Source organism: Drosophila virilis, chromosome 3, assembly GCF_030788295.1.
Source record: "Drosophila virilis strain 15010-1051.87 chromosome 3, Dvir_AGI_RSII-ME, whole genome shotgun sequence".
Lineage (NCBI taxonomy): Eukaryota > Metazoa > Arthropoda > Insecta > Diptera > Drosophilidae > Drosophila > Drosophila virilis.
Window position 1 is genome coordinate 23,972,558 of NC_091545.1, and position 26,392 is coordinate 23,998,949.

Consider the following 26,392-nt stretch of genomic DNA (forward strand, 5'->3'; position numbering starts at 1 on the left):
ATTTGTCGGATCGTTACTGGGGGGCTACTTGGTATGCCCGGTGCGAGAGTCGACGCTCAATTTCAATTGGTTTGGTGGCTTATTAATTACCTCACCGCACAATTGCGTGTGCCGCATACAAAGGCGCCCACCGCCAGCAGCAGTTGGCGGACCAGCAAACCGGCCAAATAGAACCCACAAAAGGCGTTGGACGCAACGTCGAGTAATTCGAGCTGCCGCCTGCCCCCGTAAATGGAGCGGCGTTGATGTCAATGCGCTTCGTTGCCAGTCCAAAGCCAAAAGCGCTAAACAGTTACATTTTATTGTTGTTGTTGTTGTTGCTATTGTACTTTTTTGTTGCTATTTCTCGTTATTTACGGTTGCTTTCTGTGCAGTTTTTGGCGAGCATAAACAAATGAAGAGTTGAACCAAAAAAAAAATTGAGAGTGATTTTTTTTTCTGTCTCTTTTGTTATTTCTCAATTGGCAAACTAGTTTTCGTTTTATTACATTTTTTTGTTGTTGCTGTTTCTACGTTTCGTTTTGCATATTTTTCTTCAAGTGTCATACGCTGTCGTTGTTGTTGTTGTTGTTGCTATTTACTTTCAAATGTCAAATGGAGTTGAAGGTGGCCCGGTCTGCATATATAGACACAGATATTTTTATATGATTTATATTGAGTCATGTTTTTTGATGCTGCCAAACAAATGACTTGGACAACGAACTTGACTCAGGTATTTTATACGTAGTTGCTTGCGAGCTGGACTTTGGCAATGTATTCAATTAATTTGAGGTGTGAGAATTCACTATGAGTTGATAAACCAGTTAAACAAAAATACCATATATATCTGTTAAAAATCAACTAAACTTAAAATAGAAGCTGGTCCGACAGTTTCTTGTATAGAAATAATATTTTAACTCACGATTTGAAACAATCCACTCAGAGGAATTTTCTATAAAGCTTCTCCATAATTTTTTCGAAAGTAAAAGACACAAAATTGAGCATAAAACTAAGAAGAAAGAAAGTCCAATATATTGTGCATCAATTGAAGTGTTCGATAATACACAAGATATACTGTGCTCCAAATCTAAAGCTTATCTTTCAAAACAAATGGTGTCAAAAGTATTTAATAGCTTAAAAATCTTTAATAATTAATTGCTTAAAAATGATAAACGCACGCATGATTCGCTGCGAATGCCAAGCATTCAACAAATCGCCGCTCACAATTTAATTAAATGCAATGCACGATGCGCAAAACTCATTAACAAATGGCAAACAACTCCATAAACAATTTCGTGTCATAAACAAAATCGTGCCATACTCAAAATAGTTGCTAAAAAGAAAAACTGCGGAGTTGAAGTGAAACTTAATGAAGCCTGAGAAAGTTGCGAGTGCTGTTTGAACCCAGCTTAGCACAGCTCAAAGTGACAATCAAAATTTGATTTAAACATAAAAATAAAACAAAACAGCAAATAAATTGCAAGCAACAACACAAATGCGATAATTGCTAACAAATTTGTCGGACAACGCATGCCAAACATGCAACAGCAGCAACTGCAGCAACTGCAACAACTTCAACAATTGCAACAGCAGCAGCAAGCAGAATAACAGCAAGTCTTTGGAGACGGCCTTAATAAATGTCCGTCTCTGCCTGGTTGTCCATTTGAGGCTTCGATGAACCAAGTGCAGACACAATCATTGCATCGTCCACTTGTTCTTAAGCTGCGGCTGCTGCTGCTGCTGCTGCTGCATCTCTGTGCGCTGACCCAGTTTGATGCAAGTGGAACACACAACTACAGCGGCAAGGTGGCCATAAATAGCCGGGCGCTGATTTCTAGAGACCAGACTCTTTGCCACTCAGCGGCGATATCTTCACTCAATGAAGACTCAAGTTACAGGTTTGTTGCTTAAGTCTTTCTCAATGGGTGACTCAAGTTTGTTGCCTAAGTCTTTCGTTCTGAAAGAGAAACGCCAGCTCCAGACTTCAAGAGCAGCATGACTCTCTCAGCAAAACAAGTTTCTGTTGTAGTTGTTGTTGTTGTTGCTGCTGCTATTGTGGCTGGCACTTTGCTTTTGGCTGGCTCGGCTTTTTGGGATGCTGCAGAACTTTCTTTCATTGATTCTAGCGGAACGCATATAAATAACAAATTAAGACTTTCTTTCTGCAAAGCATCGCAACATGAAGGCAAGCAACTCCCTGACTATCACTCTATCCATCTGCCCGTTTGTGGTTTTGTCTCATCATCTATTGAATTGTTTCTTATTTATTTAGAAGCAGCCAGCTCTCGCCTCGGTTCCTAACCCAAATACGCTCCACTACGCTCTTTCACCTGGTCGTGGCGACTGGCTAGCTTGTGTGCACCTTGTGTCATTGTTGGGTGTTGTGGATTCGGTTTCGGTTTCGGCTTGAGCTCTCGTTGTTGGCACAACAAGACAAGAGATTATCAGCCGCTCTTGGCCCAAGCAATTTACATGCGTGTCGTGTAGGGTTCCCCGCACTGTTTTGGGCGGGGATCTTAAGTTTTTTTTTCTTTCGATTATTTGCCTTTATCTGGGTATTCATTAGTTTGACCCAATTTCAACTTGTGCCTGGGTCAGCACTTGGATGCTGTATTCTTTTTTTTTTTACTTTCTATTTTCTCTTAACGAACTCTAGAATTTTTGATAGCCGGCTTGTTAACGTTTCGATTTTTTTTATTATTATTATAAGAGGCGTATTAAGTTAATTTACTTTCATTTGCCAGCTAGTTGTACGAACTTTGGTTTTCTTTTGTTTCCGATGGGGAATTAAATTTTATTTTCTTTAAGTTGTTGAGGCGTGGCCTTTGCCGCTTCCGTTTTCACCGTAGAGCTGGTAATGCGTTATGTGGGACAAGTTTGAGATGTGATTTTATGAAATTAAATAAAGAGAAAGGTAAAGGGCAATATGTGGACTAATTACGGATTTATATATGCATATTTATATATATCAAATTGTTTATCCTAACTTACAAATTTTTCGACTATCTGACTGAGTGCACAATATTTACCTTATCAAAATATTCTTTTTACTGCCCGATCAGATTCAAATTTATTCGCAAAGATCTATGCCAAATTTATTGAAGCCATTAATTGATTTCATATTTTTAAGAAATTCTTTGTTATATTGTTATTTAATATATTTTTTTCATTTTATATTTCGCAGGTAAGTTCCAACTCGTTTCGATTCACACTCATAGAAAAAGTAGACTCAGATAAGTACACTAATGCAATATCAATTAAATGTGAATGTCTTAAGAGAAAATATATATGTAACTCAAGTCATATACAATGGAATATAAGAATATGAATATAAGAATCGTAATTTTGCACTCAAATTTCAATGTAGAAAATCAATAGGGAGATTCCATTGAATAAGTAACCGAGGCTCATGGGAATGGCAGGGTAATAAACGATTTAAACATTTGAAAGGCGTCTTTTAGATAATAGGCTTGTGCGTCTAGCTCGATAATGTTGACAATTAGAGCAGGTCATGGACAGTAAACCAGGCTGGAAAAACTGTCCAAGGTGAACATTTTACAAAACCAAAATACACTTGAAAACGTTGTGAATCGAATTGAAAAACTAGTTTGCATAAAAGCAGACAGGCGGGCAGTTGGACGGACGGACATGGCTCTATTAAATTGGCTGTTGATGCTGATCTAGAATATATATACTTTATGGATACGGAGATGTCTCCTTCAATGCGTTATACATATCATGAGCAAATCATAATACCCTTTAGAAGTGCCTTTATCTGTCGTGCTCCTTTCGAAAAAGGGTATTTCGGCAATAAGAATTTTGGTAAATTTTGGTTTTCTGAAAGCAAGATATCGCGAGCATCTTGTACGACTTTATATGAACGCTTACGCCGCTTCACCAATTTAATTATATATTAAAAAGAAACCATTTACTTGGTGATTAACTCTTCCAACAATTGTGAAACCCAATTGTAAGCAACTCTTAATGATCGTCTCACATGTTTGACCCGTTTTGAACTTATCGCAGCGGTGCTCCATCTTTTATAAATTTCTAGTTCAGAGAATTTGAGGTCAACGTTTGTTTAAGTAATCGAAATGATTAGAGGCATTTATAAAGTTAATTTAGTGGGTCAGCCGCCTTTCATTCGAATTGGCAATAAAGTTATAAATCTTGCGGAACAAACATATTTTTACGAGTGCGTGTAAAAGTGATGGCAAAAATGTTTCAAAATAGAAAGCAGCAAAAACAATTAACATAAATTTTGATATTAACCGAATCGAACTGAGGTTCTGTTCAGCTCAGAGCCACTTGGAGCTGTCAGCGTTTCTGGGGAATCTACGGCGGCGGCATTGTTTTTTATCGCTAACGGATTAATTGACAAATGAGTTTAAGGTTTTATGCATTGCCATTTGGGTCAAGTAATGTCTGAGGGTTTTTTTTTTTTTTTTTTTGGAGGATCAACTGGTTATTTGCAAATTATGCAAAAGTTAAGCTGATAAAAATTTGATTGGCACTTTAACAGCATCATTAGGCTATAATGAATTTGGAATTTGGCTTATAGATATAAAGTTGCCAGCCATGTGGCTGGCCTATAAGAACCGTTAAAGTCGACCTGTTTGCAGACAGTTGACTTTTACCTCGCGGTTCGTGCGGTTCTCGATGATGATATCCAATTCCAATACTTTTCTCTGCCTCGGCTACATTTGTAGCCTAGCCCTATGTGTTAGCTGCTATGGCTATAAGCCACCATTTCGTGGTTACCAATATAACAAGCCGGCGCTGCTGCCGCCTCTGCAAACCAATAGCTCCGCAACAGCGCCCGGCATGCAATCGGATTACATTGAGGATCTAATCGAAGAACAAAAGCAGCAAATCTTGTCAAATGTGCTGGGCGGAGCCGCTGCCTCTGCTTCTACCTCGCCAGAAGAGGCAGACCTGTCGCCATTTGACAGCGATGCAAAGGCTTTTCGCGTCAACCGTTGCGCCAGCTGCTGTGAGTATCACTGGGTTCTAAAGAGATTGTACTTTGGATTGCTTTAGTCTACCATCGGATATGAAACCCTATTCGCATCCTTGCAGCCTGCGGCGTACCAAACGCCAATCGCATTGTGGGCGGCACTCAGGTGCGCTCGAACAAGTATCCGTGGATAGCTCAGATGATACGCGGCTCGTTTCTCTTTTGTGGCGGCACTTTGATCAACGATCGCTACGTGCTGACCGCCGCACATTGCGTCCATGACATGGACATGTCTGCGGTGTCGGTGCGTCTGCTGCAGCTGGATCGCAGCTCCACGCATACGGGAATAACCCGAGCCGTTTCATTTGCTCATGCCCATGCGGGCTATGATCCTGTCAGCCTGGTGCATGATATTGCCCTGCTGCACTTGGATCAGCCTGTGCCATTGGTGCAGTTCATGAGGCCAGTTTGCCTGCCTAGCAGTCGGTTGCAGCAGTTCGATTACCAAAAGGCCATTGTGGCAGGCTGGGGTCTTAGCTACGAGGGTGGCAGCACTTCCAGCGTGCTGCAGGAGACCATTGTGCCCATCATCACCAATGCTCAGTGCAGGGCCACCTCCTACAAGTCAATGATTGTGGACACGATGCTGTGTGCGGGCTATGTGCAAACAGGCGGCCAGGATGCCTGTCAGGTGGGCTCAGAGCTGAACGATTGATCCAAGCTTTGCCTGATCTTTGGCATCATTTTTCTCGCATGCTTGCAGGGTGACAGCGGTGGTCCGCTTATTGTGCCGGATCGCATCTTCCGTCTCGCTGGCGTTGTTTCCTTCGGCTATGGCTGTGCCAAACCAAACGCGCCTGGCGTCTACACAAGAGTCAGCAGATACTTGAACTGGATTGCTGCCAATACCCGGGACTCCTGCTATTGTAATAAATAATATACAAATTCGGATTGTTTTGTCGCCACTCTAGTCTGTCAGATAAAATAATATATGCATCAGCGTGAAAGTGGCAAGTTTTCTGTTTAGGAACTGAACTTTTATTTCCGCTGTAAATGTGGTAATTGTTTTTTTTTTTTTTAAATATTCTTCTCTCTGCCTTTTGTTTGTCTTTTACATTTTCCCCTTGGATTGGTAAGGATGTCTCCGATTCCATCAAGTATTCTCGATCAATTTCGATAAGGTCATATCTATGCAATGTAGTTTCGCAGTCTTCAAACTTAGCACATGTCCATCTCGCTGTTGCAGGCAATTATAAATGAACAACTTTTATGTTATCTAAAGATATGCTGTCAGAAGTTTGCACGAATGCGTTCTCTTTGCTCCTTATATAGGAAAAAATCGTATCAATCGTAGCAACAGCTTCTCCTAAGCACTCAGCACTTGCACTGCCAACTCAATTGTTGTTCCAATGCAAATTTTCAATTACGAACACCCCCAACCTGGTCGGCTGCAAATACTTTCATAAAGCAATTTTTTTTTGTGCAAATTTTTGGCTGAAACAGGTTATTGTTCGGCTTCGACAAGTCAAAGAGGCAAAAAATAAAACAATATTGGCCTTTCACTTTTTTTTATACATATGCTGAAAAATCAATAAAAGGCAAAAACGAAAACCGATAAACATTTTGACCCAAGCGAAAATAAAACAACAAAAAATCAGTTTAAACGTCACGGTCCATTTTTGGCAACGTCATCTCGCGGCAGATCGAAGCCAAGGACGTCGCCGCCATTCGGAATCGCTGACACATTGTTATCACTTGTCAATGCAGGTTTCATTCGCACAGTGTTTAGCCCTCTGCAGCATACGCTCCCCGCCGCGCCCTGATAGCCGCTCGCCGCCAGGGGCCAGTTGACAAAAGTTTATCTTTATCCCTATGCCAGCAGCCATGGCATGCCGCGATTTAATGGATTTTCAAGTTATTTCTGGTATTTTGTTGTAGTTGCCGCAACTCACAACTTGCGAATGCAGCGCGCAACTGCAACTACTTGAGCGCAAACAAAGATATCTCGGAAACTCGTTTCTTGCCTGAGGCCAAAGAAAATGCCGCATAATTGCCGCTGTCGCGACACAAGGCGTCGAAGCCGGGGCTGATCGGAGGGGATTGTTGGCCAAATCGACAATGTTGTCAATGCTGCCGCTTTGGCATTTGATTTTATTTTTAACTAGACTGCAAATGATGCCCGGCATTGTAGGGGCATTAAAAAGGCACACACCACAGATTTACTAAGGCAATTAACATTTTTTTTTTGCCGGAACTCTGGTAAATTGCAGAAAATTATGAAAGTTGCTTGAAAATTTAATTAAAAACAAAGATTTTGAGAAATGAAGCGTAACAAATTTGCAAGCATCATTCGCTTGCGATAATGTTTGCACTTAAGCTGTTAGATAACAGCGTGTAGGTAACAGCACTGTGTAAGTATTCAACAAATTACAAAGCACCAACTCCTTGAAAGCAGATTTAATAACATACAGCTGTTGATAACATACTGTCAAAGCTGATGATAACGGGTCGTCAAAGATGTTAACGTATGCAAGCTATGTGCATATGTTATTTACAGATATTCGTCAATGTTAACACATTTCAGCTACTGTTGTTGAAATTGTGGGGTTCTGTTAATATTGAGCTATTGGGCATTAAGAATGATAGAATGATGATATTAGGCCAATAATAAACTTCTTTTATCGCTTTTCTTGCCAAGTGTTGATTTTAACATTCGCAACAAATTTCAATTCTGATTTATATGTAGGTTGTCAAAAAAGTATATAGTTAATATCCAGTTAGATAAAATATATGCTTCGATTATTTTTTCAGATATATATTGCTTGATAAACTCTTTATTCGTATAGAGCTTGCTAAGGCAGTTTCAGTTATCCTCATATCTCAGCTCACGTACCACTTTTGAAACTTATTTATATAAATTATTTTTAAAAGCAATTACGGGCACGCCAAGAGATACAGGGAAGATAGATACACGCAGCACATTGGCTATTTATAGGTTCATTGGAGACGGCTACGGTCGGCAATCCCATCTACAAAATGGAAGCACGTATTATAAGAATTCGCACTAAGTGACTTTATTCTCAACTTTGAACTTAGTACCCCTTCCCCCTTTATACGTTGTCCCTTCTGTGCAGCACCCAATTCAATCGTTCAATGGATTTGACTACAGATTGCAGCTCCCGTTGGATATTCACACATTCGACAATCTGCTCCACACAGCGTTCCCACTTGTGGCTCGCTAGCCGCAGGCTATAAGGCACCAGGGCACCAAAGATTTGAGTAACAGGCAGCAGGTAGTTCCTGGCTGGTTCCACATCGAAGCGTAACAGTTTAAAGGAACTGCCCCATTTTACACCCTGCTGCAAGAGTCGGTAAAGCGCCCGGTAGGGCGTGTTGCCGGGCAACCGCGATGCGGCGGCAAAGTTTTGTGTTCCTTGCTGCAGGCGGGTTTGGGCCAGAAGTAGACGTGCTCTGGCTGTCTGCGTTTCCAGCGCCAGCTGTTGACTGATTTGATCTTCGATCAGTTGCAGCATGTGCAGGTGCAGGACATCCATTAGACAACCAATATCCTCGTCAATCGTTGCCGTGGTGGTCGTCTCTTTATTCTCGCTGCTGGTTACCTTGTTCAGTTGATCGTGATCTATGCTCATTCCGTTAATTTGCTCTACTTTATTTTCTAAGCAGCCAGCTTCCTCTGCGTCAATCGTTGTCAATGTGTCTACAGTACAGATCTCCGGTTCCATTAAACTGTCCTCTCTGCTCATTTTTATACGAGAAAAATGTAAATAAACAAGTTCAAATTTTAATCTAATTTTTGAGTAAAGCCTCGAAGCATCTAAAAATCAGTTTGAAAACGAAACGAAACGAAATATAATATAAAAATACAGTTCAGATGAAGATAAAATAAATTGGTCGCTTTGCACATATACTGCATACTGCATGAAATTAAGAGATAGCTTGTAAGCTGAGACAAACAATTCTATGTTAACTCGGCTGTTAAAACTGACTTTTGCTTGACTGACTAACTGATTGTAGTTACTGTAGTTACCTTATGTGATTGAAGTATACGCTGTGGCGGGATTTTGCGACAATTTTTTTAAAATATTCCAAGGGGCAGGAAATGAGTGAAAAGGCTATATATGAAATTCGAAAAACTAAACTTGTCAAGGGCATGGCCAAGGCATACATTTGTAGATTGGGATATGTTACATATTACTTGACAAAATAATAATACACTATACAGCGATATCAAGATATAAAACAATTTGTTTTTGTTTTTAGGAATATATCCGAACTAGACAAGGCAAAGGACAAAGACATATACATATAAATCCACATTGTCTATATCTTATAGCTCTACTCTTATGTCTTTAGGATATCAAGCATATGTTTCTTATGATTAGCAGCTATTGGATCAACATAATCCACGAGTCTCAGTCTATAAAGTTGACCTAAAATGCGAAAAACTTAAAGCACTTTGTGTTAAACTGGTTCTTTTGTTCAAGTGACCCTCATCTGTGGCAGATTTGTTGCTTGTGGTTTCATCTCCGACAGCTTTGTTTACTAGAGGTTTGTTGTTTTTCGTATATATTTTTTTTTATTTTGGAGGCGTCTCTGGGCCACGCTTCGTTTGGCATTTTAGCATATTTCTCACATAAATCGCCAGCGACTTGGGTAGAGAAATTTTCACGCCTTGCTGACCATTGGCCAAAACGCTGAGGCGGAGGCCTGCTCTTTAATCAAAATTGTGTACAAACTTATGCCAAATAGTACTTAATACAGGACCGCCCCCCCCTCTCACTCCACGCTGTTGCTGCTACTGCTGCTGGCAAACCGCAAACATTTTAATAAATTGCCAGTTATTAGTTGTCGGCAGCAGGAAAAAGTGCAATTAAAATGCATTCGAGTTACTAGAAAAAGGGCGTGGAAGGGGCTAGACGGGTCACACTGTAGGAAGTTCGAGGCAAAGCAAATTAGCATTAGCATTGACTTGAGCAAAAGAGACACAGTGTGATGCCGGCTAAAAAGAGAGCAAAAACTGGCAAGATAGTTTCCCATAATTTGCGTAGCGCTGTGCACATAATGAGCTCAAGAGCAACGAGAAGGGGCAGGGAGTGAGTGAGTGTGAGCGAGCAAGAGAATGGTGAGGTGTAAGTGGTAGTAAGGAAGTCAGAGGCGGGGGAAACTGCGGTCACCTGCATAGCAAATGGTGTGAAATTTTTCGCAAAATGTCGACAAAGCAGTTGCAAGCAGTGCTACAGCTGTTAGTGAAAGGGGCTGGGGGTTGGGGGGAGTTGCTGCTGCTGCGGCTGCCGCTGCTGCCGCTGCTGCATTGTTCACAACCGCACTTAGTTTTTGTTATTATTGCTGTAGTTGAAATTTGCATAAATGTTTTTAATTAAAGCATTTAAAGCATATTTTGTTAAGTGGCTTTTAGCTGGGCGAGCATTCAAGTTGCTAATGAAATTGAAAAGGAAGTGAAATGCACATGTGTGCAACAACACACACACACACACACACACACACACACACACACACACACACACACACATGCATACAAACACATATATTTACATGTATCTATGAGTATATTATGTAAGCACTTGATTTCATACTTTGTTGCATAGAAAGAATCTTTGTTTATTTGCCTTTTTGTTGCCTTGACTTTGGCTACGTATGAATTTTATGTAAATTTTATGTGTAATGCCCATAATACTATTATTGTTGTTCAATTATTGTATTTGTTAGATTATCAAATCATGCTTAAGGCCATGTGCATTGAATGAATTTTAGATTTTAGTTGCTTTTTTGGCCTTAAACTCATTTAACAGGAAACTGAGCTGGTTGCAGAGCATCATTGTTAAGAAAAGACAATAGGAAACAATTATGAGCTTTTCAAATTACTTTCAGATAATTTTAATCGAAAATTTATTGAAGTCAGTTGGAAATTTAAATCCTACTCTTACTCACATTTCACATTTAAATTTTGGTTAGATTTATTTATTTAACGATATGTGTATATCAATTATATTTTTGTTAAATTCTTAGCTCATCTTTTATTATACTCGAAGCGTACATGTTTATCGATACGAATTTCAGTTTTTTCAATACACTTAAAACATGGCAGTAATCCCTTAAGTAAGCATTTGAGTATAACTACAGTGTAGAGTAGTTCAGTGCGAACTTCTTCACTTATGCACCTTTTTTTTACCACATATAAAAAAGGAATTTGTTTCTTACATATGTCTGCTTGCTGTGGCATTCAACAGAGAATGTCTTTGGATATTGCAATTTATAAATAAACAATAATGCTGGGAACATCTTTCAAAGGCAGCTTAAACAACCTGTTCATGCACTTTGACACAGATAATTAGCTGATATCTATTAATATGGATATGGATATTAAAGTAAGTATACATTCGGCACGCCAAAGCTTTAATACACTTGTAGAAATTTGAGTATAGTGAAACCCGTAAAACCGAATATGTTGCCATACAAGAACCTAATTTTCGACCAATTGTTCCCTTGACAATTTTATGACATTATAGTTCGATTTTTATTAGATAGATAGATAGATAGATTAGGGACAAGTGAAACTATCATTTACAAGCTATTCGAAGAGCTTGGGCAAGATTATTTGATAAATAAAAATGTTTTCCATACAAAAACCTACTTTTGGCCAATCAGGCCGGTTCTAATATCTGCACTGTCTGCAACAGGGAGATAGACCTATGCAAAGTTTAAAGACGATAAATTCAAAACTGAGAGACTAGTTTGCATAGAAACGAAAGACTAAAGATAGACTAGGCTATTTCAACTCGGCTGTTCATGCAGATTTAGAATATATATATACTTTATCAGTCGAAGTCCGTCAGAGATGTCTGCTTCTATCTAAATATCAATCAACTCCACTAATTGAAAATTAGGGAAAAGTGATGCATAAAAATAAAGAAAAAAATTTTCCCAGGAGAATGACTGATAGTAACAACTATTAATTATTAAAAACAAATTATTTGTTTATTTTTTTTTTATATTTAATTTTGAATGCTTCTTACTCATATTGATAAATGGTAAATGGTTATAGAAAGAAATTCATGATGATGTTGCACTCATCCTAAATTGATATAATTTGTTATTTATCGACAAACAACTTTAAAGGCAAATAGTTCAAATTGATTTGAACATTTTGTTGCACAGTTGCAACAATGTTAAATAGCAACTGCGATTGTCGAAATTGCACGTTGCATGCCAAACGAAATTTGCACGTTTCCTTTTAGTTCTTTTGGTAGCTCATCTAACTAATGGCGTCCCATTGCAGAGTTGACATGGTGCAACAATTTCTTTTTCTCTCTTCATGCCGCACTGTCAACAGAGCTGAACAATTTTTATTTATGCGCTTTTGTAGCGCCAAAATTCTCGACGGCAGCCGTCAGTCAACACTGGGAGATTGCCAGGGAGGTGGACGAGCAGTGGACAGGCAGATAGACGAACTGGGATGTGGGCACAGTTGTCGGACTGGGGCTGGTAGCTTGCAACATGGCGCAGGCCGTTGGTACGATGGAAAGCAAACAAACTGTAAACTGGGGAACGCCACTCAAAGTCGCGGCTTCCTGGCTGACACACTTTATGCCCCCGTCCAACAGACGCCACTTGGCTTGACGAGAGATGGGCGGGCGGGTAACGTTGGCGCATAGGGGCTTGGAGTCTGGGTAAACTAGTGGATGGAGCGTGTATCGGAAGCCTTTTGCTTGCCAGTCTAATTGAAGTCGAGTGCATAGCTTGCAGCTTTTCTGCTCTGGCATCTACAGAAACTAACTTTGACATTATGCGCCACAAATTGTGGCAATTTAAAGCCAATTTAAGTCGCTGCAACAGAAAATATTTCACAGCTCCAGATACCAAATGTGCCAACGCGCTCAATCGACCGAATCAGATCCGTTTCCCTCTCTCTCTCTCTCTCTCTCTCTCTCGCTCTCTCTCTGTCTGTCTATCTTTCTTCTTAATCCACCGTTTCAACTGTCTGCCACATCGTCTAAAGGTAACAATTTATATAATGAAACTGATTTCAAATTTGTGATGTACAGGCCGCAAGCGCGAACTGAGCTTCGTAATTACCGGTCCCGGCCAAAACAACAGTTATAAAAGAGGCGTCCAGAAAAGTCCAAAAAAAAAGAAAAAAGAAGACGACATGCCACAAAATTAAAGTAAATACCTAAACGAAGCCTCAATACACTTGCTTTCGTATTATTTCATCTCATTTTGTTGACTTACTTGTCCTTAAAATCTTAAATAAATATAAGTAAGTTACTCTCACATATAGTTTTTAATTTAATTCAAGATTTTTCATCAAACTCTAATCTTTAATTAAAAAAACAAATGTCTCTGACATTTTGTGGAGATATAATCTTTTATAAAGCTACTTTTAATTTTATTTTGGCACAAGTAAATCAGAAAAAAGCATCCTTCAGCCGTTGTAAATTGCGCTCAGCATTTGAAGTATGCCCTGTTAGGGTATCTGAAATTAAAAAGAGAATTAAAACAAGTTTAAGAAGTGAACCGACTGGTGTCGGAACTGCGGCCGCTGTTGGTCACCTGTTTGGCCGGCTCGTTGGGATATGTTATTTCGATTGCTCTCCCAAAATGTATTTGTGCCATGGCGAAGAAGAACCGCAACATGATTTGGCAACTTGGCAACTTTCTTGTGGCATGTGCAACGTGCTGAAGCAAGGAAAAATATGTTGCAAAAATCATCTGTTGAATCGCGCATCTCTACGGGCGAACGGCCCAACCCACCTGACTAGGCAACTTTTCGTGTGGGAGTCGTTGCCAGATTTTGCGGTTACTTTGAAAAATCTTTGGAATGTTTTTTGTTGTTGTATTTTTCCTTAATTCTTTCTTTTTGTTTGATAAAAAAGAAAGTTGACATAAATTGTTAACTCGAAGTTTTTTATTTTGCGCTCGCCCAGTTGAAGTTGCGGTGGCAAAAAAGTTGCCAGTTGCTGTCTTTTGCCATTTTTTGTTGTTTCTTGTTGTCGTTGTTGTTGTTGTTGTTTCTTGTGCTGTTGTTGTCGTTGTCTTGTGTCGTGCGCAGGAAGGAAATAACTGAAGTTTAGCTAGCAGAGGGGGGCAAAGAGTTGGTAACTGCGGATGGTTTTTGGCAAGTTATTGTGGGATTTTGGCGCTGAAATGAAATGCATTTGAAAGTTCGTGAAACAAGTTAATCGTCTGTGAGTCTGCCAGTTTATGGATAGAGCTCCATGGATAGATGAAATGGAAAGCAGTGTGATGATTGAATTTTAGATGATTGTGAAGAGGATAATACGATGTGTGCATGCATTAAAACGGGCTTTGGAATTGCCGCTCTCATTAAATTCCTTTTTTTATTGACAGCAAATTGAAATTTATTGATTTTATTATATTTTCTACAATAAGAAGTCTGTATTTTAGAAAACTTATAAAGCAATGGCAGTACAATTCAAATGTCTAAGAAATTTTTGAAAGTTACAATTTTTGAGCTACGTATTTTAAGTTAATTTAAATTAACATAATTTAAAAATGATATATAAATGAATGAAAAGAAATTTGTATTTTAACTCTGAAAATATTTTAATACTAATAATTTGTATCGAATTAAATAATATTCATTTAATTCTAATTATTTAATTTATTTTTTTCTAGCACAAATCTCAAGTTGCTAACCACATTCACACCAACCGCACAACCCTAGATCACAAAGTTCAGCTTAGGCAACAACCGAACCACGGAAATCACCAACGTTTTAGCGTGAGCAATAATAACCAAGTACCAAGCATAAAATCTAGCATATGCACAAACCCAAACGATCAACAACGTCACATGTTTAAAGCTTTTCAAGCTCAACGTAGCTTCACAGCATGGCCTCCGCAGCAAATACAACAAGCACAACGACAATGTCGCAAAGCAATGACACAAACCCAACAGCAACAGCGGACGATGACTATATAACCGTTGTTGAAGTCGACGATCCCACATCGTCCACCAAAGACACAAACCATTTGAAGAAGCTAGTCAAACGGCAAAGTTCCGTGGCCGAAGACTCCTCATTTATCACCGTGCTGACCATTAACGAGCAGCAGCAACAGCTACTCCAGCAACAGCAGCAGGAACAACAGCAGCAACAGCAAAAGGATCAGCACGAATCGCAAACCGAGACGGATGAATCGGAGCATGTGACCGTCTATCGCCTGCCGGGTGAGCGTCTGGGCTTCGGCCTTAAATTTCAGGGTGGTACGCGCAACACGGAGCTAGTGCAAAAGCTGTACATACAGTCGTGCGCCGCCGACAGTCCCGCCTCCAAGGTGGCCACCAGTTGGGGACATTTGCGCGAGGGCGATGAAATTCAGAGCATCGATGGGCGGCTGGTCTCGCAAATGACGCGCATAGATTGTGTGCGTTGCCTCAAGGATAGTGTGGCAATTAATCTAATCGTACGCAATGGCCACGGCCAGAAGCCGCCCAGCGAGGAGGAACAGCAAACAGATGTGTCCATTGTGCTCAATGCCCAACCACCGCCGCCGCCACCAGTGCCACCACGCAAACTGGTGAAGCGACAAAACTCCAAAGAGGGGCCATCCACAGTGCAGCTCGTTGTAGAGAAGCCACTGACACCACCGCCAGACGCCGAATACTATATCAATCTGTTTGCTGAATCTCTTAAGGCCGGCTCCGAGTCGGATGACACAGCGAGCACCATTTCCACTGTCATTGATAAGCTCTCTATGGGCTCCAATTACTCATCCGATACGGAGTTGGCCGGCAGCCTGAACGGACCCGAGCTGGCCAAGCTGGTGCAGCCGTTTACTTTGCTCGAGCAGGAATTTCAATTGGAACAGACACTGGCTCAGCCCAAGCTAATCATACCGGGCAACAACTACGAGAATGTCGAGTTCAAGACGGAGAAAGTCAATGTCTATGAAAATGTTGAGCTCAAGAGTCCGCTTGGCACTCCAACGCCAAAACCACGTGTGCTGCTTGCCACCGTGGAGCCAAAGAAGCGTTCCATAATTCCTATGCCCCGCAAAATCGCCACGCCCACTAAGTTGCCTATTGAGGTGGCGCCTCCAAGAGTTCCAGTTGATTCACCCACAACGCCCACCAATGAGTTGGCCAGCACACCCACAAATGAGCCCACCAAGGAGGTCAAGGAGTTCAGCACCAAGATACCCAAGGCCAAGCCAGTAAGCTCCATAGTCAGTCCGGGCTTTTCACGTGCCAAAACTGAGGGCGAGATTAAGCTTCATCTTCAGCCCATTAAGCAGCAGTCACCGCAGCTGAAATCTCGCATTCCCATCACAACCCCAGTCCAGAAATCACCTCCAGCCAATAAGTCAATAATAGCTTCGTCGCCGCCACCGTCAACAGCTAGCTCCAACATTCCTCGCCTGCTGCAGAAGCAAAAGTCGGAGACGGATCTGAAGTTAGGTTTCTATCGCAGCAAGTCCAAGGATGCCAGTCCCAGTCCTGGACACCTGAGAGCGCCACTGCAGCGTGCCAATTCCGCAGAGACGCCTGCACGAACTACACCTGAACGCACTTATATACCTGTGCTGCTCAACAGCGTCTCCCGGAGCAGATCCAACTCGACGGAGTCGCTTAACTCCATATGCAGCAACGGCAGCAACAGCCAACGTTCTCCAAAGGGACCCAAACCGAAGCCTCCGGAGCGCGTTCAGTCACTGCAAAAGACACAAATACCCAAACTGCAATCGCTGCCAACGACTCCTCCACAGCAGCAGCCCAAGCTGAGCATGCAGACCTTCAGGCAGGCCACCAATGGTACACCTCCAGCGACGCCCGTGAATACGCCCTCGCCCGCCAGCAATCGTGAGATACGCTTCAAGATACAGACCTACGAGAGCAAGACCCAAGATGAGGACAAGCTGCCCAGTCTCTTCGATCTGGTGCACAAGCAGGATACAGTCGACAAAGTGGAGATATCACCGAAACCACAACGTGACATAACTGCATTGCTGGCAGCGGCAGCTGCGGAGGCAGCCGATCTGGCAAGGGAATCGCCACCTCCCTTGGTGGTGGGCAAGTGCACCAAGATTGTGGATGATAATCAGAGCACAACGTGCTACTCAAGCTCCAGCAGTGATGAGGATGATGCTGAACAGGATGATGTAGATGCCGCCGAGCGCGAATATATCTGTGAGGATGGCGAAAAGTTGGGTCCACCAGAGTTAATCAATGGTCCGGGCCCCTCGGAGGCTTACTTCAACATGTATTGGCATTCGAATATGCTGCCCACCATTGGAGAGGTTGAGGAAGAGTTCTCTTCGCTCGAGCCGCAATCATTGACGAATGGGTGAGTACAAAAATATTGATAAAATGAGTCGAAGTTTGAAGAGTTGAAAGAGGGGGCTTTTTAAAGAAAATAAACAAAAAAAGATTGATATAGCAAAATCGAAATACTTAGAGATTAGATAATTATGCGGATTTGGATTATCAGCAGAGTTAATCAATATATTAGTGTGGTTAAACATATGTACCCTGATTGAGTATATTATTACAATTTTATCACGAATTGTGAGACGCAAAGAAAGTTACCTCTCCGACTTTATATGCTCTTGATCTTAGGTAACTGCCGAGTCGATATAGTCATGTCCAGTCTTTTAGTTAAATATTCTCAACACTTTTGTATTGTTCCTTTCTATCTTTCTATAGCAATATGCTCTTAGCTATGCACAAAGCATATCTGCAAAATCGTATTTCTATATTATATGATTCCTGCAGGAATAATCCGTTGGAAGTAAAGCTTTCAAATAAGAGCACTTACAAGCACCTATACAAGAGTATTAGGTCTGCAACGTGCCGAATTTAATCGTGCTTTCTTGTTTTACTGTGTTTAATATAATACAGTGAAACGTGTGTAGACCAGTAAAGGTAGAAACTTGCGCAATTCAACATATGCTAGTCATATTCTTACCAGATACGGCTTTCCAGTCTCACAGTTGCCAAAATTTTTTGCAAATAATAGAAATGGGTAAATATTTGCGGTATATAAACCTAACTATAGGAACTCACACATTCGGGTGTTTGGTCAGGCGGGGGGGCGATCCCCGTTTATAGACTGATAAGAGAAATGCCGGCGTGTTTACTAACACCGCCAAACGCACTGATAAAAACCTGAATATTTGTATGCACAACTGATAACGGCTAATGGCAAACGGCAAACGGCAATCGGCGAACGTTTGGGCCAACTAGTTCAATTTCGAAAGGCGAAAGGCAAAGGTTTGCGGGGTTGCATATAATTTGCACAGCGTTTGAAATCAAGCAGCTGACGGGCAAATTTCCGTTTGCTGTAGCGACAGGTTCGGAAACGTTTCAATTAACATACATATATACAATTTGATAAAGCGCCAATCATTCTAATTACCCACTGTGATATATACCTGTCTCTCTACCCAACAGTCAACCGAGTGCGATTGCGGAGGAGCTAAAGAAGTTACCGAACTACGTGCAACCAGCGAGGGTGACGAAGGCGACCACTGCCAAAATGGAAGCCCAAGCAGCAACGGAGGAGGCTCCTCAAGTCAAGAGCGTTGATAAGATTGTTGCCCACGATGATGACGCAGCCGACGATGGCGATAAGGCTGACCAAAACGCTGACCATTTCGAAAAGAGCAGTAGCGCGAGCAGCACAACGCAGCAGAGCGAAACGAGCAGCACGCAGGAAACTAGCGAAAGCAGCGAGAAGACCACCAGCAAGACACAACGTACGATTACCAGAAAGGTGATTACCACTAAGACAAGCAGAACCACAAGCACCAGCAGCAGCTCCTCGAGCTTTATGAGTCCCACAGCAGACATTTGCTTCAAGCTGCAACCGTATGAGGAGCGTGAGGAGGCGCAGACAACGACACCAACAACGACACCAACAACAACACCAACAACCACAACGACCGTACACGAGGAGCGTCGCGTTGTTAGCGAACAGAAGACGCTCAGCGAGCTAAGAACCAAGGATGCGCTGACCGGTGAGGAACAGCTGGTGACCAGCGCTGAGTCCAAGTCAAGCAGTGCACGCTTCAAGAAGATCAGCAGCAACGACAATCTGCTCGACCTGGCCGATGTCGAGCAGCTGCAGCCGTTGACTGCCACCGTCTCTGCGGAGACGCGTCTAACGGAGCGTCTGGAAAATCCACAGGATAAACAGAGTATTGAAACGGGTATTTTGACATTATCCGAATGTGGCAAGCAGCTGCAGCTGTCCGAAAATGGTGGCATCAGTTACACCGAATGCGAGCAGACCGAACAACAGACCTATTTGGAGGGCCAACAGATCCTTAACGAGCAGCCCGTCGACGTTAATGCGCAGCCCACACTCGAGAGGGAATTCAGCGAGACTCTAACGGTTAGCAAGGATGGTGAGAAGCAGGTGACCAAGCGACTGGAGCAAAGCAAAGAGACGCCCTGCAAGAAGGGTGCCAAGCTGCTGAAAAAGACCGATGAGGAGCGTCGCCTAGAGCAGGAGGCGCAAAAGATCATCGAGAGCTATCAGAAAGTAAAGAAGGAGACCGAGAAACTGTACAATCTGCAGCTGGCAGATGATGAGCAGGGCTTTGATCTGAGTGCCTTTGAGCAGGTTGAACCCCATGCAGAGCAGCAGGCCGAGGCAGTAGTTGTGCAGCCAGAGGAGGAGCAGGTGGTAAAGGATGAGGTGGTGGTGAAGGAGGAGGTGCTGAAAGAGGAGGCGGTTAAGGAGGCGATAATCAAACCTGTAGAGGAGGTAACTGTACACGAACAATTGGAAATTACTTTACCCGCTGTCGAGGACGATCTGGGCTATGTGCTGCACAAAAACATCATAGATCCGCCAAAGCCGGAAATCGTTAGCGAGGAAGTCATCAAGGCAGCTGCGCCCAAGGCAGCGCCCAAACCGAAGCCGCCCTTGCCAAGCGGCAAGCCAAAGGTGTCGCCAACCATTGTTAAACCCAAAACAGCTCCGCCGCCCGTGCCCAGTAAACGCAGTGAGCTGGGACTGGGAGCAAAACCCACGCCCACACAGCGACGCAGCAGCCTGGAGCTACAGAGTCCGCCCAAGCCGTTGGAACGCATCATTGTGGGCGTGGAACAGACAGAACCCAGCCCAATTATCAATTTGGCCAGCGTCGATCTGCCCAATGTAGCGCCCGCTACTGTTATCCCCCACAAGTCGAATGTCAATGATAATCTTCTCGCCCAAGCTGTTGACCTGCTGCAGGATGAGCTGCACTTTGAGAGCCATAAACTGCCGAATGCCGAGAAGCAGCGAGAGGTTGAGGGCGAGGTGGCCATAGAGGGGCGCGGCCCGGAGCAGGGCCAGGGGCAGGCCGAAGTAAATGGCATTGTTCTAAGTGCCAGCTCATCGATGACATCAACAGCATCGTCATCATCGTCGGCGGCAACGCCAATAACAACGCCAATTTTGGTATCAGCAACGTCATCACTAGATTCGGTCAAAAGTGTCATCGAGGTCATCAATGGGCATGCCACCGACAGAGCCGAGGGGCACAGCAACGACAACAGCTGCAATAGCCTAAATGGAGCCGTAGCAGTCGCTGATGACACTGAACCCAGCGAGGAGCATGTGGAGAATGTGTCAACGTTGACGCTCGATAGAGAACACGAAACAGGTAAGTGCTTGTCAAATGCAGGGCTTAAGGGCTTAAGGTTTAGCTGAGTGCAAAGCGAGGCTATATCCTGTGAGCGGGTTTTGTTGGGCTTTGACTCTTCTGCACTTTGAATAGCATTAGCTTATTCTTTTTTTTATCCTATAACTCGAATGGGTAATTTAATATTAATATTAATAGTGAGAGAAATTATTTTATTATCATTAAACAGAACATATTTTGGGGTTTCATTTTTTTTTGTAATTATATTCTATTATATTATATAGTATATGCTCAAGCTAATAACTAATATTATTGTTTTTATTCCCATTTGATCATTAGTATTATTATTATTTTACTTTTATTACTTTATGGTTATTTTATTTGCCATTTTTTTTCAATTACCATTATGTTTTTTTAATATAATTATGGTCACTAAAAAAATTTTATTTCCTTAAATCAAACTTCTACAGTTAATAATAATATTATTATAATTATTTACATACATATATTATTATTCTATGAATTTTATTATTATTTTATAATTATTTTTGTTTAAAGTTTTTTTTTTTTATTTTATGATTTTATTATTTTTATACCTAAATATGATTATTATTTTTGTCATTAATATTATTATTAATTTTATAATTTACGGCACTCCTGCATAGTTTCTCACAGTTTCGTAAATATAATAGTTAATAATGAGCTAAAGACTTCTATATCTTCTTATCTTCTTATTATTATGTTGCTTTTTAATGAATTTTTGTCAATTTCTCGACACACCTCTCACTTTAGCTACGAATTCAAAATTGTGTCAAATGACCAAATGCTTTGCCAGAGCCAGGCGTAATGCGGGGCTTGGTGATTGTTTGCCCAGCAGCGCTCAATGAGCATTTAGCTGTGGTCACTGCGGCTGCCAACCGGCCTCGATAGGTCCGCTTGCCAAGCTGATTTTTGACAACTCTTGTCTCTAAACGGACAGTCCGTTAGTCGGACGCATCCAATTATTGGTCACTATATGTATGTATGTGCTGGCAGCGTTTCCCTCTGCGGCGCCATTAAGTCCGTTGCCATAAGCCGCAATTTGGAACTCTAAGCTGTGCAGTTCGCAATTTCTCTCCCCTCCATTGCCAGATCTACTTGGTTTGCATTTTGTTTGCCTTTAGCATATGCAAAATGCGACTAATGGACTTTATGGACTCTTTTTGTGCCAACAGAAACTGAAACTGAAACTGACGAGTCGCCAGCAGTTTTGTCTGGTCAGCAGGGTCTAGTTATTGGGAGCCACCCATTTTGGTTGGCGTGAATGCAATTTTGGGGGGGTAGCTGTTAAAGTTGAACTGGAAACATGATCAGAGGTTATTATCTCTGATGCGTAATAATCAGATAAATGAAACAATTTGCGAACGTTTTTAAAGGGAGTTTCTTAAGAGTTCAATTAATATTCGCTTACAATTCGCTTAAGCCTTCATCTGCCTTAAATAATTTATGTTTTTACTATTATATATAAAATGTTATACAATTTTCGAATATGTAAATATATTCTACAATCATTTTACACCACAATCCCTTAACATTTGCTTTTAAAGGACATTGATTTCCCTTTTTAATGCATTTGTAATAAAAACTGTATATTTTCTCTGCCGGCATTGTCATTTATTTGAAATTATTTATTTGTGCTTTTGCCAAATAAAGTATATCCACAGTATTGCCAATTATATTGCAATCGGAATATGAATTTTGTATTCGAAATGTATAAAAGCAAATGACTAAAGTCGACAATGCTGTGAATTATAATATTTGAAATATGCCAAATTTATTTCAGCATATCGAGCAAATTATTTTCATTTAACTGAGCGCCAGAGCACAAAAACGAAATGATATAAATAAAACCTTAAAAAACAATTCCCACAAAATGTAAATTGCAACAGCGCGTAAGTGCAACAGTATTACGTATACGTATATATATATACATAAGCATATATGTATGTTGCCCTCTCGTTCTAACGTAATTGTTTGGCTTAAATATTTCATGTGCATTGGATTTGCGTTACCTGTGCAAACGACACATTTGCATTTTGGTTATAAAAACAAACCGAATCCAATGAACGGGTAGCGGCACGAAACGTGCAAATAAAATATTGGCAAAATGTTTTAATTAAACAAAAACTGACAAATATTGGCACCTGTATTCCCAGCTAGGTGCCGGCATTGCATGCAACAAAACATTTGCATACCAAAATGCGCCCCAAAATGCAGATTGGTTTTCTGCTGTGGTCGATTCACTTTCAGGGGTTTGAGCATATATCCTTTTCAAAATATTAATCAAAAATTTTGCAGCCCAACTCGATTGCATTTGCATATTATACAGTGGCACACACACATCAAAAATTCGAGTAGCAATATCGTAAATTTTGATGTCTGTATGCGACAAATATCATAGAAATTTAATTATCTAATCGATAGCTCACATTTTGATTGATCCATAAACTAAAATTGCCATTTGCCAACAGTCATAAAAATGGTCAACAAAATGGGTAACTTGTGCAAGTGTTTGTGACAGAGAGAAGGAAGCATTGACACCATAAGGTATATATATATTTTTGATCAGCATCAATAGCCGAGCATGAAATAGCATGAAAGCTTCGATCTCAGAACCTATCAGATAAAGAGACTTTAAAGTAGGTTCTCCTACTGCCCGCCCCTTTGCAAGCGATCGATAAAAATCGATTTTGAAAACCTGTTTTTAGCCAATATCTTCGATTTTAATGTCTTGAGGTACCAAACTTGAAAGTAGCTTGTAAAATAGTATATACAGTAAATATTTTTCATTGTATAACGAACGCTTTTCCCCCTTAGCGCAAGCTTCATTTCGTGATGGTAGAATAATAAGAAGGGTATTCCCTAGTCGTGCACTCCTGACAATAGCGCTTTTACTTATTTTTTATTATTTTGCATCTCGCATAACACTCGCATATTTGAATAGATTTTGCTTGGGTACTGATATAGCAAATAGTTGATTTAGTTAAGTAAACTTACGGGCATTGAATTTATTGTTCTTTTTGCCATGACGTCATACATATTAAATTAAAGCTGATTTTATTTCATTCACATGCGCATATATATGGAATTGCTCTGTCATAAAAGTAAATATTTTTACGGCGCATTCAATTTCATAATTACAATCCATTGGCTATCTGTGTTATTCTTTCTCAACCTCTCTCTCTCTCCCTCTTTCCCTCTCTTGCTCTCTTTATCTCTTCAATGATAATAATTTTTATAACCGAAATGCATTGATAGATAGCTTTGTTTTTTTCATATCGAATGTTATCTATCAATTGACAAGAATTTCGTCCATGCCATATGTCGATTGGGTTGATACTTTCCGATAAGACCTTATCAGCATTGTCCATGCTATGCGTGTTGTAATTAGTTGTTTGGCCCAAATATTTTGCTAATCCGTCAACAGTTGCTGCTCAACCCACCGAACCAACTAAGTCTAACCCGCTCCAGCTGCCCATTGCAAACAGCTGCTATTCGCCAGCTTTGCGTTGGAACTGTGTCTACGTCAGCGCCAGGTCCAGTGTTCGGTGTTCAGTGCTCAGTGCCCAGTCAGTGCACTCAACACTTTGAAATTGGATTTGGAGCCAAAATGAGCAGCTGACCAGCTGACTGAATGACTGACAAGCTGTAAAGCCCCTCGGCGCGCCCTCTGCCGCCACATCTAAGCCCGCAGAAAGCGGTCGGCATAATTGCTTTTGGGCACATGGCACCCACTCAGGCGCCAGCGATTCGGACTGCAGCTCAAAAGGAGCACTTGGGCCCCACCATGGTGCTAATGAAAATGCATGACGCGCAGTTGGCGCAGGCTAGACGTGCAGTTGAGTCCTGTGTGTCGTGTGTAGTTGGGCTCTGTTTTAGAAAACATGCCCCGGTTGGGTCCAACACTTCTCATATAGAGCTTAATCAGTTTAGAAAGGCAAACAAAATTTGATTTAGTTCTGAAACAAAATCCCTTCAATATTTTTATTATTATAATAAGGTGTATAAGTTGGATGTAAAATTTTGAAAAGTATGATAAGAGCTGTTTTCCCTTGCATACCTTGAAGAGCCTGTAATAGTTGCGCAAGACTAAAACTTCTTTGGAACACCAAAAGTATGCCACAGAATATTTTGTTTTTACATTTATTAGAAGAAAATCTATTACCACAAATATAATGTGTTAATTATATTTTTAAAATTGATACAAACGCTTAAGGAAGGGTACAAATATTGTAAATATTTGTATAGTATTTTCAATATTTGCTTTTATACCTTAAACCCATTGACAATGGGTATACGAAAATGTATCCAACAAGCATATAGAAGCTTCTTCCTCTTATAGATTAATATACTCTAGTTCGAATACTAAAAATTCATTTATCATTCGCAAAGAAAACAAATCATGTTTCTATGTGATATCTATAAGTATTGATTGTCGCAGAGTATCTACTAGTCGGACATTGCCTACCTAAGCACTTTTGGTTTTTCTGTTGCTTTTGCTTTGCTGTGGCTTACAATTTTCAATTGACAGCCTTGTCTGTCTGTCTATTTGATTACAAGTGTTGTAGACATTTGCAGGTCAAATGCTTCCCCCTTCCCTACTTACCACTCTGTGCCCCTTCTCTGCAAATTGTGTGTGTGTGTGTGTGTGTCACGAACATTGCGCAAAATTTATCGCTTTTGTGCATTTGAAATTAATTTGAAATTAATTTTCAATTCGATTTTCGGGGCTGCCTTCCCATTTGATGTGTGTGTTTTAGTTGTTGTTGCCAACGCAGTTGGCTCCATGTAATTACATGTCGTTCTGTTAGCTGTTGTTGTTGTTGGCGCCTCGGGGTTTTTTGATTATATTTTGTAGCTAATTTTGTTGTTTGCGGTCTTGTCGATTTTAATTGTTTGGTAAATGAAACTATCAACTGTTAACTGTGGCTCATAGGGGGTGTTCGGTTGGCTTGTTGCGGCTATGGTGGTTGAATTTAATATTGGAAAATTATTTTTTATATGAAAAGGAGCAAGTAGCCAACAAATGCAAATGATTAAATGCTCTTACATTATAGTTATATTAAACATTTTCAGGCTATATCAGAAAAATATAAATTTTAAATAGAAATTTTAACTGATCAGCTTTTAAGTGGAAATGAATAAATAGATACTCTTGTCGACTTTTCTCAGTTCCGAGTTTGTATTTATTATCTGTATACTTCTTTCATATAGGCGTTATAAAACTTATAAACCGTGAAACTTTTTAAGGCACCGACTGATTATTTGTATGGCAGTAAAAGAAGTTCTGACTGCAAAAGAAAGTTTAACCTATGTCACTTTTCAAGACAATATCTTAAAACCTGAGTGCCTAGTTGCCTTAGACAGACGGACATAAGGGCGAACAAAGCTTAAATAACTTTTTTTTATTAATTGCAAACGAGTGAGGTGTGTTTCTTATGAAAGATTAGACAAAGCTTGAAATATGCTTTAAATGCAAAAATTTAAGTTGTTCAGCCTAAGGTTCCATTTGTATGTATTCATTGAAAGAAACAAAAGCAAAATTGTCCTGTTCTTTTAGCTGCTTCTTATTAAAATAAAAATACCCTTTTCAAGGATTAAAAGAATTTTAAAGCTTGATACATAGTAACTTTTTGTGGGCTTAATGGCCTAACACCAGCCAAATCGATTTGAACCGTTAGCCATGCCACATATACCACATGATACCGCAAAGCCATGGTTTTAACGGCAATTCCAATACATCGGTATCTAATTGGAATCCGCACCACAAAACGCTGTCGAG

At 40.8% G+C, this 26,392-nt stretch overlaps 3 protein-coding genes across 7 annotated transcripts in view; 2 read left to right on the top strand and 1 right to left on the bottom strand.

The window, feature by feature from the left end:
• Window positions 1-26,392, top strand: part of bbg (big bang) — a 134,041-nt gene that overhangs the window by 6,943 nt on the left and 100,706 nt on the right. For 4 of the 5 annotated variants that reach the window (XM_070207791.1, XM_070207790.1, XM_070207789.1 and 1 more), the window contains 2 exons: window positions 14,615-17,282; window positions 18,389-20,592. In XM_070207791.1, the coding sequence (XP_070063892.1) occupies window positions 14,830-17,282; window positions 18,389-20,592 (4,657 nt within the window). In that variant the 5' untranslated portion in view covers window positions 14,615-14,829. Of the gene's footprint in view, window positions 1-14,614; window positions 17,283-18,195; window positions 18,289-18,388; window positions 20,593-26,392 lie in introns of those variants that run through there. The other variant, XM_032435166.2, reaches the window with a different exon arrangement.
• On the top strand, window positions 4,541-5,998 carry LOC6624676 (trypsin-1). The gene is made up of 3 exons (XM_002048346.2): window positions 4,541-4,972; window positions 5,059-5,627; window positions 5,700-5,998. Exons 1-3 carry the CDS (start codon window positions 4,639-4,641, stop codon window positions 5,871-5,873), a joined length of 1,077 nt encoding a protein of 358 aa, XP_002048382.2. The 5' UTR covers window positions 4,541-4,638; the 3' UTR covers window positions 5,874-5,998.
• LOC6624345 (uncharacterized) lies at window positions 7,593-8,786 on the bottom strand. Its single transcript, XM_032435172.2, has 2 exons — window positions 8,022-8,786; window positions 7,593-7,965 (listed from the first exon to the last, which is right to left on the bottom strand). Exon 1 carries the CDS (start codon window positions 8,698-8,700, stop codon window positions 8,047-8,049), a length of 654 nt encoding a protein of 217 aa, XP_032291063.1. The 5' UTR covers window positions 8,701-8,786; the 3' UTR covers window positions 7,593-7,965; window positions 8,022-8,046.

Excerpts from the sequence above, each read along its gene's own strand:
- LOC6624676 (XM_002048346.2), top strand. The coding sequence starts at position 4,639 with ATGATGATATCCAATTCCAATACTTTTCTCTGCCTCGGCTACATTTGT. Across the intron at positions 4,973-5,058 it reads CAACCGTTGCGCCAGCTGCT|CCTGCGGCGTACCAAACGCC; the intron begins GTGAGTATCACT and ends GCATCCTTGCAG. Across the intron at positions 5,628-5,699 it reads GCGGCCAGGATGCCTGTCAG|GGTGACAGCGGTGGTCCGCT; the intron begins GTGGGCTCAGAG and ends GCATGCTTGCAG.
- LOC6624345 (XM_032435172.2), bottom strand. The coding sequence starts at position 8,700 with ATGAGCAGAGAGGACAGTTTAATGGAACCGGAGATCTGTACTGTAGAC.